Source organism: Electrona antarctica (genome assembly GCF_951216825.1).
Source record: "Electrona antarctica genome assembly, chromosome: 18".
Lineage (NCBI taxonomy): Eukaryota > Metazoa > Chordata > Actinopteri > Myctophiformes > Myctophidae > Electrona > Electrona antarctica.
In genome coordinates, this window is record NC_136799.1 from 32,552,804 (window position 1) to 32,565,668 (window position 12,865).

General features: G+C 43.8%; 1 protein-coding gene across 7 annotated transcripts in view; it reads left to right on the forward strand.

Moving 5' to 3' along the window:
• The window catches only part of eml1 (EMAP like 1), a 78,639-nt gene that overhangs the window by 30,056 nt on the left and 35,718 nt on the right, over positions 1–12,865 (forward strand). For 4 of the 7 annotated variants that reach the window (XM_079529085.1, XM_079529083.1, XM_079529082.1 and 1 more), the window contains exons 2-3: positions 10,649–10,831; positions 12,231–12,284. In XM_079529085.1, the coding sequence (XP_079385211.1) occupies positions 10,649–10,831; positions 12,231–12,284 (237 nt within the window). The remainder of the gene's footprint in view (positions 1–10,648; positions 10,832–12,230; positions 12,285–12,865) is intronic. The other 3 variants (XM_079529087.1, XM_079529086.1, XM_079529088.1) reach the window with 1 other exon arrangement.

Sequence of the window (12,865 nt, forward strand, 5' to 3'; positions counted from 1 at the left end):
TATTTGATACTTTTACTTCATTAAAACATGCGAGTACTTTTTCCATCACTGTATTTGTGGGATGATGATAAATCACAGCAGTCAGCAGAAACCCATGGAGGCTACAGCTGTTGTGCTGCTGTTCTTGACTGATTATTCAAGGTGTTACCTCAGCCTTCATGCTATAATATGAGCAGACAGAAGCCATGGAGAGACCTTGATGAAAATATGTGAAGTTCCCTAACCACTTGAACTCTACATCCGTTGTCTGCCAGGGCTCTACACTTGGCCTACTTGGTCCCCTCAAGCTCACAACGCATCACATTGCAATGAGTTGTGAGCTTTTTGTGCTATCTCTGCCGAATGCTCGGAATAGGTCTGTTAGTGTTCATGTGGTTAAAATTTAACTAGATTATTTCAAATGGAATATTCACAGTATGTATGTGGATTATTCCCACTATAGCACATCAGTGCACTGTATCCACGTGTCATATATATTGTACACAGACATTCATGTGTGTGCATCTTTTGCACGCTTTAATTGAAGATACATTCTGTCCGAAGGTGAGTGCTGGCCTGATTATCTGAATAATAATTATAATTTCCATATTATAGTCTCTGTTGATCCCAAAGCACCAGTTAAGCCCATCGTCATCTGTGTCCCATGCAGTCTGGCCAGTTGTAATGTGAACAGATACAGTATAATTATAATTAACCTCCTTGTGCCCATAGCAGTCCTCCCACCGCTGTAATTGGTCTGTTACATCTGCTGCTATTGGAAGAACCAACAGGAAAGCTGTGTGTGTGTGTGTGTGTGTGTGTGTGTGTGTGTGTGTGTGTGTGTGTGTGTGTGTGTGTGTGTGTGTGTGTGTGTGTGTGTGTGTGTGTGTGTGTGTGTGTGTGTGTGTGTGTGTGTGTGTGTGTGTGTGTGTGTGTGTGTGTGTGTGTGTGTGTGTGTGTGTGTGTGTTCCCATTAGAGACTCCATTAAATATGTATGTATTTATCATTTGAATCAGCAAAGCACAGGTGTTGGTATGGGAGGAAAGGGAATGGACATGGTTCATTTACTTTGTACTGAGTTTGAAGTGTAGCACTACAAGGGGTTTGGACAGGTAGAGTACCTTCAGTGGGTATAATCCAAGAACGTGACAACTATCCCTCACTCCCTGGTTTTTAGCTACTATACCCTCGGTGGCTGTGACATTGGCCTTGTTCACTGTGTTTATGGCAAGATACCTATGTTCAAAACAATGGGTTGTGCATGCAGTTCGTCGCTGGTACCGGACACAGAGTGACTTTCTTTCTGGAAATACCTATGTTTACCTCAGCAAATATGAACTGAGTTGATATAATGGTGGTCATGGACCGACTGCGCGGCATCACCCATCCCTATGCCAATATTGGCACCGTGCCTAAGGTTGCCTACCCCTGGTCTATAGAAACAATTGCTATCATTGCGGGAAAATAACTAAGATTTGTGCTTTATTGTTAATGGTTCTTTCAAGGTCTATTATCGTGGTCCTGCTGTGCATCTCCCTCCAGGCCAGATGGCTGACATATGATGTGAACTGTGTACAGCGTTGGTGACACTATCGCCTCTTCACAGTGTGTCTTCCTGTCTTCTATTCAGTGTTTCTCTATCGGACCGTTTTCACACCATGCAAATCTGGTTTCAAATGACCGTACTGTCTCTGGGTGGAACAGAACAAACACTCGACGCATGCCACGCACGCACGCACGCACGCGCTCACACACACGCGCACGCACGCACGCGCACACACACACATAGATACAGACACACATAGATACAGACACACACTGGGTGGAACAAATGGCCCGCCTCCTCTCACTCCTTCCTGGTAATTTGTTATTGGGGGACAAAGCCCTGTTTTATGTGGAGAAAAGGTTGAGGCTGAGAAAGAGTTTTGTGTTGGATGCTGGGATTGCTGCCAGCCTTACTGGGTGCTTCTACAGCCCACCACTTCTCCCTTAATGTCACAGGAAAATTATAAAGTTTCTTTGTTTCATGATTTGCTATATATTTTCATTCTATTATATTTGTTTGCGTAATTTCCTCGTTAAATCTAAATCCGCCACGTTCAGATGTCTTTATGGTCAATCAATAGCCGGCGCCTACACTTTATGAGACACAATTTATGTGAGAGTCATCCAGGGCCTCCAAATTACCCAGTGTTGAACTAAATGCTGTTGCCATCACAACTACTGTGGGCTAGTAGTTACCCTGATGAGTCAGCAGAAAGGGTCAATATATCATTCGGAGGCTTGTTTATGTCTGGACTAGATTCTGGACTCTGGCTTTGATGCACATACTTGGTTCTCAAACCTTTTCAGACCCCCATCTGAAAATATTTTGGGCCAGGGGCAGGGACCCCCATACAAGATTTGTTACGTATACAGCAGATCTAGAATGCAACATATTGTGAGCTTGCAGATCGGCTATTTTTATGTAGCCGATGTACACAATGGTTAAAGTGGTTAAACCGATTTGAATGCTAGTTAAATATGCCACTGATACAGTACGATGGTACAGTATGATGTACAGTATGAAAGTGTTACGTTTAACCCAATAAAAATGGGAAAACGTGTGGTTGGATTTAGAACATTATAGTTTTTTTTTTTTTTTCTTTATCATTTTTATCCCACGATTTTGTAACCCATTTTTCACCCCTGTGTCAATTATCTAATGTGATCCTGGGCTCTGCACACCCTCCGCCAACCTAGTCCCCATATATGGGGGACATGGGGAGAGCAACAGACTTGAACTCATGCTTCCTTCATGCCTGAGTGTCCAAGTTGCTCCTTTGCACCTGACAGGGGGGAGTTTCCCTGGTTGGACGTAGCGCGTGGAAGGAACACGTTATTCCAACCAGTTCCTTTCCCTTCCATCAGGCTGGCCAGGGGGAGGCAGTTTAGAGACCAGGATTACTGCATGTTTTTTTTAGGGTACCTACCCTAGGGGACACGGGGAGAACATGCAAACACAGAAACAGGGCCGGGGTTGGCCCTTTCGCCAACCCCGCCTCGGGTATATGGGCACTGATGACGCGGAGGAGGAAACACGCCGCCAGCGGCCACAGCGTCCCGAGCGGGAATCGAACCCAGGACCTTCTAGCTGTGAGGCGACAGCACTACCAACAGTGCTTCTCAAATATAGCAGATTTACAAGCTCGCTGTGAGCTTGTATATCTGCTATTTCTTTTTTCTTTATTTTTTCTTTAATCTTGAAAGTGAATTTCACAAATCTGCTCTTCTGTGGGTCCCTGGCACAAAATGTTTTTAGATGTGGGGGTCCGCGGTCAAAGACATATCATTTTAGGGGTCATTGGCATTTGGCACGTAAACATTGGTTTGATTGCGACTGATTTAGAAGGTATTTGTAGAATTGGCCTCAGGTCTTGATAGATGAAGCCCTACTGTGTATACTGTACCCAGTTGACCGGGAATACCCAGGGTAGTGTTGTAGTTGAGTCCACCTAAAACGAGTCCAAGTGAAGACCAAGTCCAAGTGGGGGGCAAGACCAACGGGAGGCGAGACCGAGACCAGATTTCCTTTCTTCTTTTTTTCTCATTTGATATAGGTATAAAACACTGCGAGAGCAGGCAGGTGTGTCAGCTGCTCTCTGTTACTCAACAAGATATCTGTCTATAAGCGCCAGACAGCTCTCTTATAATGTTATTTTGAATGGGATGTTCATAATATGGGTATAATAAGTTTAACTTATTTTATTGCATTGTAGTGACTCGAGTGGACTCGGTAGGGGAGGAGTCCCTTGGTCCGAGACCAAGTCAAGACGGAGTAAAATGACGTGCGAGACCGAGACGAGACTGAATGAAAAAGTGTACTCGAGACCGGACTTGAGTACTACAACACTAATATATCTATACTTGGTACCCCCACTTTCAAATCTCTTCTCCAAAAATAGATCATCTACAAAATTGATCTACAAATGGTTGCCTACGGGTCTGTAACTCAGGGTGTCCAAATGGACCCTTACTTAATGTATAGATCGGTCCTGGGATAAAGACACACATCAAAGTCTAGACTACATGAGTCTAGGGATCACACGCGCTGAGCACTATCTGCTGCACACATACTGTATCCCATAATCCTCTCCACCACACCATGAACGCTTACCGTTTGACAGAGGTGTGTGTGTGTGCGTGCGTGCGTGCGTGCGTGCGTGCGTGCGTGCGTGCATGCGTGCGTGCGTGCGTGCGTGCGTGCGTGCGTGCGTGCGTCACTCATTTGACCGGAGCTTGACCTGAGGATACATTTGACCGGAGCTTGACCTGAGGATACAGCTGACATCCACATGTTCTCCCAAGGACACAAGGGGTCCTCATGGGAGTCGTGTTGGCCTCTGATCTTCTTGTCCCCCTCTAGCAAACATAGCAAACACAAACACACTTCTATTTATGCTCCTCTCTGTCCTCTGCCATCTTTTCCCCTCTGTGTTTTTATTGTTGCTCTCCATCCCCCACTCCTCTCTCTCTCTCTCTCTCTCTCTCTCTCTCTCTCTCTCTCGCTCTCGCTCTCTCTCTCTCTCTGCGTCCCATATTTCCTGCCGGCACCGCCCACATGTTGTTTGCTCGTCGTTCCGCCCTCTACGAGTCTTCACTTTCTGATCCTCTCGTGTTTATTTTTAGTCTCTTAAGTTGTGGTCACTCACGGCCCTTATCTGACCAGCGGATTGGTTAATACTGTAGTGTCTCTGTCCGGTCGCTCACCTTTCACCCATCCGTCACCTGAAAGTGACGGATGGGAGTGATCATGAGATCATGAGACATGCACTTTTAACCCTCAGTTTAACCCTCTATTCTTAGTAAAAAAATGACTTGGGCCCATTATTTTTCGACACCAAGGTATGCTGGGTTTCGAGTGATGTCTGTCTGTCTGTCTGTCTGTCTGTCTGTCTGTCTGTCTGTCTGTCTGTCTGTCTCTTTCTTTCTCTCTTGTCTTCCTCCCTTTAATATCTGCCCAAATCAGGTTAAAGTTTATTATTCATAACACATTTACTTGATGTTGTGTCACATGACCTTAATAAGAGGTCTAAAAAAATCAGCATCGCTATTCTTCCCTCTGGCTCAATATCTCCTGACTCCCACATTTAGTATTAAACGCTTCCTGACATTTTAGTTCGGTTTATCTGAATGCAGATTGCTGCTGAACGCCAGCAGCAATCTGAAGTCCTACGGTTGAACGAGGGGGTTCCAATTCCAAATGGACCCATATAGGTGGTCTGTAACTCTGAGTGTACAAATGAAACCAGATGGACTCTTACGGGGTTGGTTCATTTGTACACTCTCAGAGTTATGGGGGTCCTTGAAATTCAACCGTTTGAGAACCACTCCTTTAAGCCCCACCTAAATGAAGCAAGCATTTCCAACTTTAAACAGTATATCGTATATGTAACGAGTGCGACTCATTGCACATCATGAAGCTCAGCTCACCAGCTCAGTGGCCTTGTGGTTAGAGTGTCCGCCCTGAGACTGGGAGGTCGGGGTTCAATCCCTGGCCAGGTCATACCAAAGACTCTAAAAATGGGACCCAGTGCCTCCCTGCTTCACACTCAGCATCAAGGGTTGGATTGGGGGTAAGTCCCTGCAACATACTAGCGTCATGTCCAGGGGGTGTACTTGTACATCAAGCTGCCTCACGCTACAGAAACAGGAGATAGGCTCCTGCCCTATGGGCCTCATGGCTTGGCAAGGCTACTTACTACTGTCATGAAGGTCTAAGAGCTGTCATTGTCAGCCCAGTAGCTGACAATGTGACAGTTCCACATACCTAGTTTTGTGGTATTCGAGTCCGTGAACACCACTTGGCAGGTGGTTGGATAGAGAGCTGAGCTTACTTTCATCCGGCAACAAGATTATTGTAATGTTGCCGCTTATCAGCGTTGCTGTATAAACCACAAGCTTTTCTGGCATTGAAAGCCTGACATGATAGTCATAATGTTGTGACAGACCAATTCCTGTAGTCTCTTGGTGCTCTGATCCCCTGCCTGGCTATACATTGCTGCCTGCCTGGCCTCTTGAAATAACCCCAGTGCTGCATAGTGTAGCCCAGGGGTTCTCAACGTTTTTGCCCGGGGACCCCCGGAAATGCTTTGGCAATGTCTCGGGACCCCCGCCCCGCCCCCTCCCGACCCCCAATATAAATTGACTGCTACAATAACCTTAAACCATTTTGGGCGGGAACCCCTTTTGTTTTAATTGTTATAATTTAGCTATTGAAAAATAGCAGATCTACAAGCTCATAGCGTGCCACCGAGTGGCGCGCTACGAGCTTGTAGGTCTGCTATTTTTGAAAAATCGTGAAAATAAATTTAAAAAAAAAATCTTTTAATTTTTTTTTTGTGCAAATAATTTGGGGACCCCCTAAAATAATTTGGCGACCCCCCGAGGGGTCGCGACCCACGGGTTGAGAACCCCTGGTGTAGCCTACCTGCTGTACAGGCTGTTTGGCTCCACTGGACTGTTGGAGTTATAACACAGACATGAGGCATCAATGACCTGCTGTAGTATTGTCTTCCAGAGCAGAGAATTACATTTGTTTGAGGACATGGTAAGACTGACAGCTGACTTAATAGTATGTTTCCCCAAAGTCCACAGAGAGAATCTTTGGAACATCGGCAATTTCCAAAAATCTACAAGCTCACAATGCGTCACCATGTGACACATTGTGAGCTTGTAGATTGGCTATTCTACAAAGTAACGTTTTCAAATAATTGTAGTGGAGCAAGAGTCTAATATTTGCCTCTTAAATGTAGTGGAATAGAAGTGAAAGTACTGAACATTTGAAATACTCCAGGGAAGTTGCTTACTGTAAATCGCTCTGGATTAAGAGCGTCTGCTAAATTGTAAATTGTAATTGCAAGTAAAAAAGAAAAAAAAACCTTACTTTTGACGTTTTGAGTAAATGTATTTAGTTACTTTATACCACAGGTCATGGAGGCTGTTTGGGGCTGATGATTAGCCCAGTCCTGTGGAATCAGGCCTGTGACAGCCAGTCATTGTATTGCAGGGATTGATGGTGTCATGCTGTCATTGTGTCAGTGTCAGGACCAGACCCACGGCAGATGCTGAACTGATAGAAAAAGGGTTTTGTCTCCGGGGGATGTTCTCTTGTGTTTTCGTGTGTGCCGGCGCGCCGCACACACATGGATAAGAACAGGGAGCCACCAAGGAGACATTTTTAGGTGAGGAGACATGGTGATGGTGGTTGTGTTGGTATACCGTTTAGACATGATGGTGGTTGTGTACCGTTTTGTCTCGGAGGACATTATTTGTCGCTTTGTTTTCAGTTCAGTGGTTCTCAAACTTCTTTGTGCCAAGGATTCCTAAATTGATATATATATATTTGTCCTCGGACCCCCATCTGAAAAGGTTTTGTGCCAGGGACCCCCAAAAGAGATTTGTGTAAAAAATATTCAAAATTATTCAAAAACACAGTCAAGATTTTTGAATATCCAAAGTATAAAATGTGGATAAAGTGGTTAAAATGATTGTGATGCTATTGACACATTTTGCTTTGTTGGTTATCAATGACAACAACATTTTCTTTGAGTTTGACGGTTAGGGTAAAAGTATGGATATTGAGGTGACATTTTCATCATTGCACTGGTAACGTCACCACTGTGTATGTAAAGAGTTATAACACACATAGTTCCTCATGCTTTGTTTCTACAGAAAGGGCTTGTCGTTACGGGACGTCCCCTCTCATAGGGAGTCAGATGATGATGCCTAGACATCAACCTCTGAGTAACTCTGGTTTTTTTTACACAATCAGAATTAAATCAACAGAGTCTTTCACTTTTTTATGTAGACAATACATAGAACTGTATCCACAGCCACGTTTGATATTATGAAAGGAATCCGTATTGAACCTTGTGTACACACTAACATCCTTAATGTTAATTTATCGGAGAGTGTGAAAATACCCAAACAAATGGTTATTTGTACACACCCTGAGTTAAATTAGCACTCAGGATTCCCCCCCCCCCCCCCCCCAAATAAATGTTACAGTTATATTAGCCAGGTCTAGTCCTATATTTAGAAGCTGCATTGCAAGACTTCTGTCTCTTCTTGTCTGCCCAGTGTAATATTAATCACAAGTGATAGTAATGGCCGGACATTGTTAAAGCGCTGCCAGAAAAACACAGCGGTTTGGTGGTTTGCGTGTGTGTGTGCGTGCGTGCGTGCGCCTTGCGTGAGCCAACTAACAAGTGTGTCCTGTCACATTAATTGGTTTAGTCACTTATTATTAGCATTTCCTGCTATGAGCTCAGATTCTTAATGCGTGAATTAATTTACAATACTGTCTCATGTAGATGAGCTGTCCCCATGACAAAACCTACAGTAGAAGACATTTACTTATTTACATAAATATTTGTAAAAACAAAGCAAACAAACCAAAAAATATTTTTTTACATCATTACCCCATGGTTAGTGATACCCAAATTCCTTTTCCAAATACCTCTTCAGACTTTGTGGGGTTTGTGATGATTTTCAGAATGTAATATTCAATAATATATGGTGCAGAACAGTAACTGTTATGTGTGTGTACCATATGCGTATTTGAATTATCAGTATAAACATTTTTGTTGTGTTATCATGTGAGATAATTGTGTATATCAGTAATTATTTCATGAAATAAGCTGATGAAGGCTTTTTAGGCTGATGTGTTAGTGCTGTGGTTTTAGTAAATGATTGAAAAGGCTGTGAAGGCTGTGCACTATTTTACCCATATGGGCAAATGTGTAAACCAATTAGAGGTGGATTTACTGTGACTTAAGAGCCTGATCATTGATTAGCAGATGAATGTACTTGCAGGGAGCATCAGTAGTTCGTAGACTGGGTCCAGCCCCTAGACCCCGCCCACTCCCTGAGTGGACTCTCTTGAGCTTCAGGAAGCTTGAGTCTGATAATTAGTCTACAGTTGGGTGCCACCGATATTGTCCCTTATCATTTGACCCATTTAGGCCTGACCTCAAAATTTAAAAAAATCCTTCTAAATCCTCCAGTTTCCTGAAATAAATATTTTCACGATTTTTCAAAAATAGCAGACCTACAAGCTCGTAGCGCGCCACTCGGTGGCGCGCTATGAGCTTGTAGATCTGCTATTTTTCAATAGCTAAATTATAACAATGTTTAAAACACCAAAAGGGGTTCCCGCCCAAAATGGGTTAACTGTCCTTTTGCGCAGATCACGCAAACCTCAGCAAAAAGAAAAGGACAATATCGATGGCCTCCAACTGTAGTCTACATCAGTAGTCTAATCTCTGACGGTTTGCTTCCTCGTCCTCAGTCTCATTTCCAAGATGCAATATCAAATGTTTTCGTCATTTTATCGTCCACTCAGACTTATGTGAACACCCCAGACAGTCTTTAAGTTGCTCGATTCAATATTTAGATATTTGATATTCTTTTTAGCTGCCCCGCCGCCCCCTTTCTATACAAACCCATTGTAACTTCAAACTCCATAACCAAACTAAAATAACATTTTATTCACACACAACAAATACATTATATAGCTTTAAAATTCTCAGTTTATATGTTGCTCTATATTTGGCATAATAGGCTACAGTGAACACGCGCAACAGCAGCACAGTTAGGTCCCCAAGCATATTTTGTTTATCCAAAAGAGTCGAGAGAGCTAATCACACATTTGACCTCAGCAGATTCCCTGAATTCAATAAAAAACGATTTGGCACAATAAGAGCACTGTTCCGCTTCACTTATTCCAGAAATATTCATTAAAAAAGAGTCATGAAACTTAACCTCAGCAGGCTGTTGGGGTTCAGTGTATAGCTTCATCAGGAGGAACATGCTAGTTAGTTTAGCCTAATCACCAGATGCTGCCGCGGCACTGATGCATAATGCATCAGTCTGTTGTTAGCAGTCTGCAGGGAAACACGGCACCGATTTACATTAATATTTCATCAGACCACTCTGACATCAAAGTGTTGTGTGTGTGTGTGTGTGTGTGTGTGTGTGTGTGTGTGTGTGTGTGTGTGTGTGTGTGTGTGTGCGTGTGCGTGTGCGCGTGTGCGTGTGTGTGTGAATGAAGTGGCCCTTGCTTGGCCTCTACCAGGGTGTCAGATGCAGAGGTGAAAACGGTGTGTTAAGCTACATTTAACTCAAAGGACAGACCGAGACCGCCAAATAACAAGCATGCAGGACAGGCTGAATAACAAGAAAATAGACAGACAAATGAATAAATAACAAGGAAGGAGAGAGAGAGAGAGAGGGAGAGGGATTGCGCACTGGCAAATAGAAAAAGCGAGGCATAGTTCATTGCATCTTGCAATGTATGCAATGTATGCAAGCTGCAGGCTCGTCTCAGACAAAACATGGACGTTTATACATGAACTTGTTCTCAAATGTGTTCATCGTCCTCCTATGAACCCTCTGTCTCAATCTATCTCTCACCGCTAGAGCCCCTTCTTCCTGTCTGCTGTTCTGCTTATTTATTATATCGACTTGACCATGAATCTTTGTAGTGCATAACTAATGGAATCTCTCTCGCTCTCTCTCTCTCCTTCCCTCCCTCACTGTCTCTCTTTCTCACTCTCTCTCTCTCTCCCTCCCTCCCTCCCTCCCTCCCTCCCTCCCTCTCTCTCTCTCTCTGTGTCTGGTGGTCAGATGACAGTGCATCAGCAGCCAGCAGTATGGAGGTGACGGACCGCATCGCCTCCCTGGAGCAGCGGGTGCAGATGCAGGAGGACGAGATCCAGCTTTTAAAGTCCGCTTTGGCCGACGTGGTCCGCAGGCTCAACCACTCTGAGGAGCAACAGGCCATGGGCACACGCAGGGGGCCCACCAAAGGTAACGCATTCACACATTCATTCATGCCTTCATGCCTTGGTTCATTCTTGCATGCATGGTGGTGTACTGAAGACGGCATGTATAACGAAGTGGTTCCCAAACACTGGGTCGGGACCCATTTGTGGGTCGCGGACATATTTTGTATGTGCCCTTTATTCTTTGTTTCCTACTTTTCTTTTTTTTACAACTTTGTTTATTGGTATTTTCACAGAAGCATTCAAATCATGAGTTTGAATAATAATGGCAGTATTAACAGCTTCTCTTTAGAGAACAAAACAAACAAACAAATAGAGAGACAAAACAAAACAATACAAAACATCCATCAAACAGTACACGTCCATGATATATCCATAATCCGTGTTACAGCACAGCACCACGGTAAACATTTAAAAAAAAAATCATGAATTAAAAACAAAATTCAATGATTGTTTTTCTACGGAGCCCCTGAGTAGCCAAGATTAAAAATATATTTTGAACCTTGGCTACTCAGGGGCTCCGTGCTTTTCAGTAATTTCATGAAGAAATACAAAAATCTAAGAAATTCTGTAAATTATAAAACAAATGTGAGCTTGGTAAATTCATTGGTAAAAATGTGTGGGAACCTTAGGGTCTATGACTGGACCCCCTTCCGTGGAGTAGAACAGTCTGATACAAAGTTTTTATAGATTGAATAGGTACACATACAAATTAATGCAAAGTTATATGTGTATCTAAATAATCTACAACAGCTGGTTTCGGCTTTTGTTCTGTGCTCCAACGATGCAGCGACGTGTTTATCAATCATGCGTTTTTGTTTCACTAGTTCCCTTCTCTCTCCTCACCTGCGTTCCTTAATGGAAGAACTCATTCTTGTTGTCAGCCAGTTCCCTGTGCGATGTAACACATCACATCATTACCTATCAGTTAGTAAAAAAAACATTTTTGTAAAAATGTCATAAACAGCTGATCTATGAGCTCATAACAAGTCGTGTGAGCTTGTAGACATTGTCAATCAAACAACAGGTTTCAGGACAGCAGGCTTTTGATATTGGCTAAAAAAGTGTGATAAAACTTGCAGTCCACTTCAGTAATAGTGGAACACACACACACACACACACACACACACACACACACACACACACACACACACACACACACACACACACACACACACACACACACACACACACACACACACACACACACACACACACACACACACACACATGAACACGCACAGTCACACATTCTCCCAGGAACACCATCCCTCTCTCTTTGTCCATTTCTTTCTCTCTGTTTCTGTGATGTTTCCTTCGAATCCCACTATTTCCTTCCATCTGAGTGCTTTTCAATTGCCCCCATGCTCCTCCTTGCTATGTTGTTATTTTGTGGTATCTACTGTATGTGTGTACATGTGTAGACCCAGCTTTGATGAGAAAGTCTCCCTCAGCTGACAGCAATGTTGGCAAGCCAGGTAGGCCTCCTGTCCTGCTTGTTTGCACTGATCAGGCCTGCTGTGTGTGTGTGTGTGTGTGTGTGTGTGTGTGTGTGTGTGTGTGTGTGTGTGTGTGTGTGTGTGTGTGTGTGTGTGTGTGTGTGTGTGTGTGTGTGTGTGTGTGTGTGTGTGTGTGTGTGTGTGTGTGTGCGTGTGCGTGTGCGGATCATTCTACATACTGTACTGATGAATCACTGCCCGCTAATCTCATGTCACTAGGAAACATTACTGTATAATGATTCTTGAATTTTCACGCTGCCTGAGAGTCTGTGACCACCGGGCAAGTACCAAGTACTTGTATGGCTGCCACGGTTGCTGCGTTGATCAACGTTTATTTTATCTTTGCGACTAGTTAGGGCTATGGATATGTGATAAATAAATAATCTGTACAGTACACTACAGCACAGAGTAAAGTGGTACAGAGTACACTACAGTACGAGCCTGGGCCGTTCCTGGGGCTCTGGATGTTCCGGGGACCCCCACACGGACCCCCCGGGGACCCCCACATGGTAACTCTATCATTTCTCGACCGTTTGGGACGTGCGGCAGCTCGCCGGAAC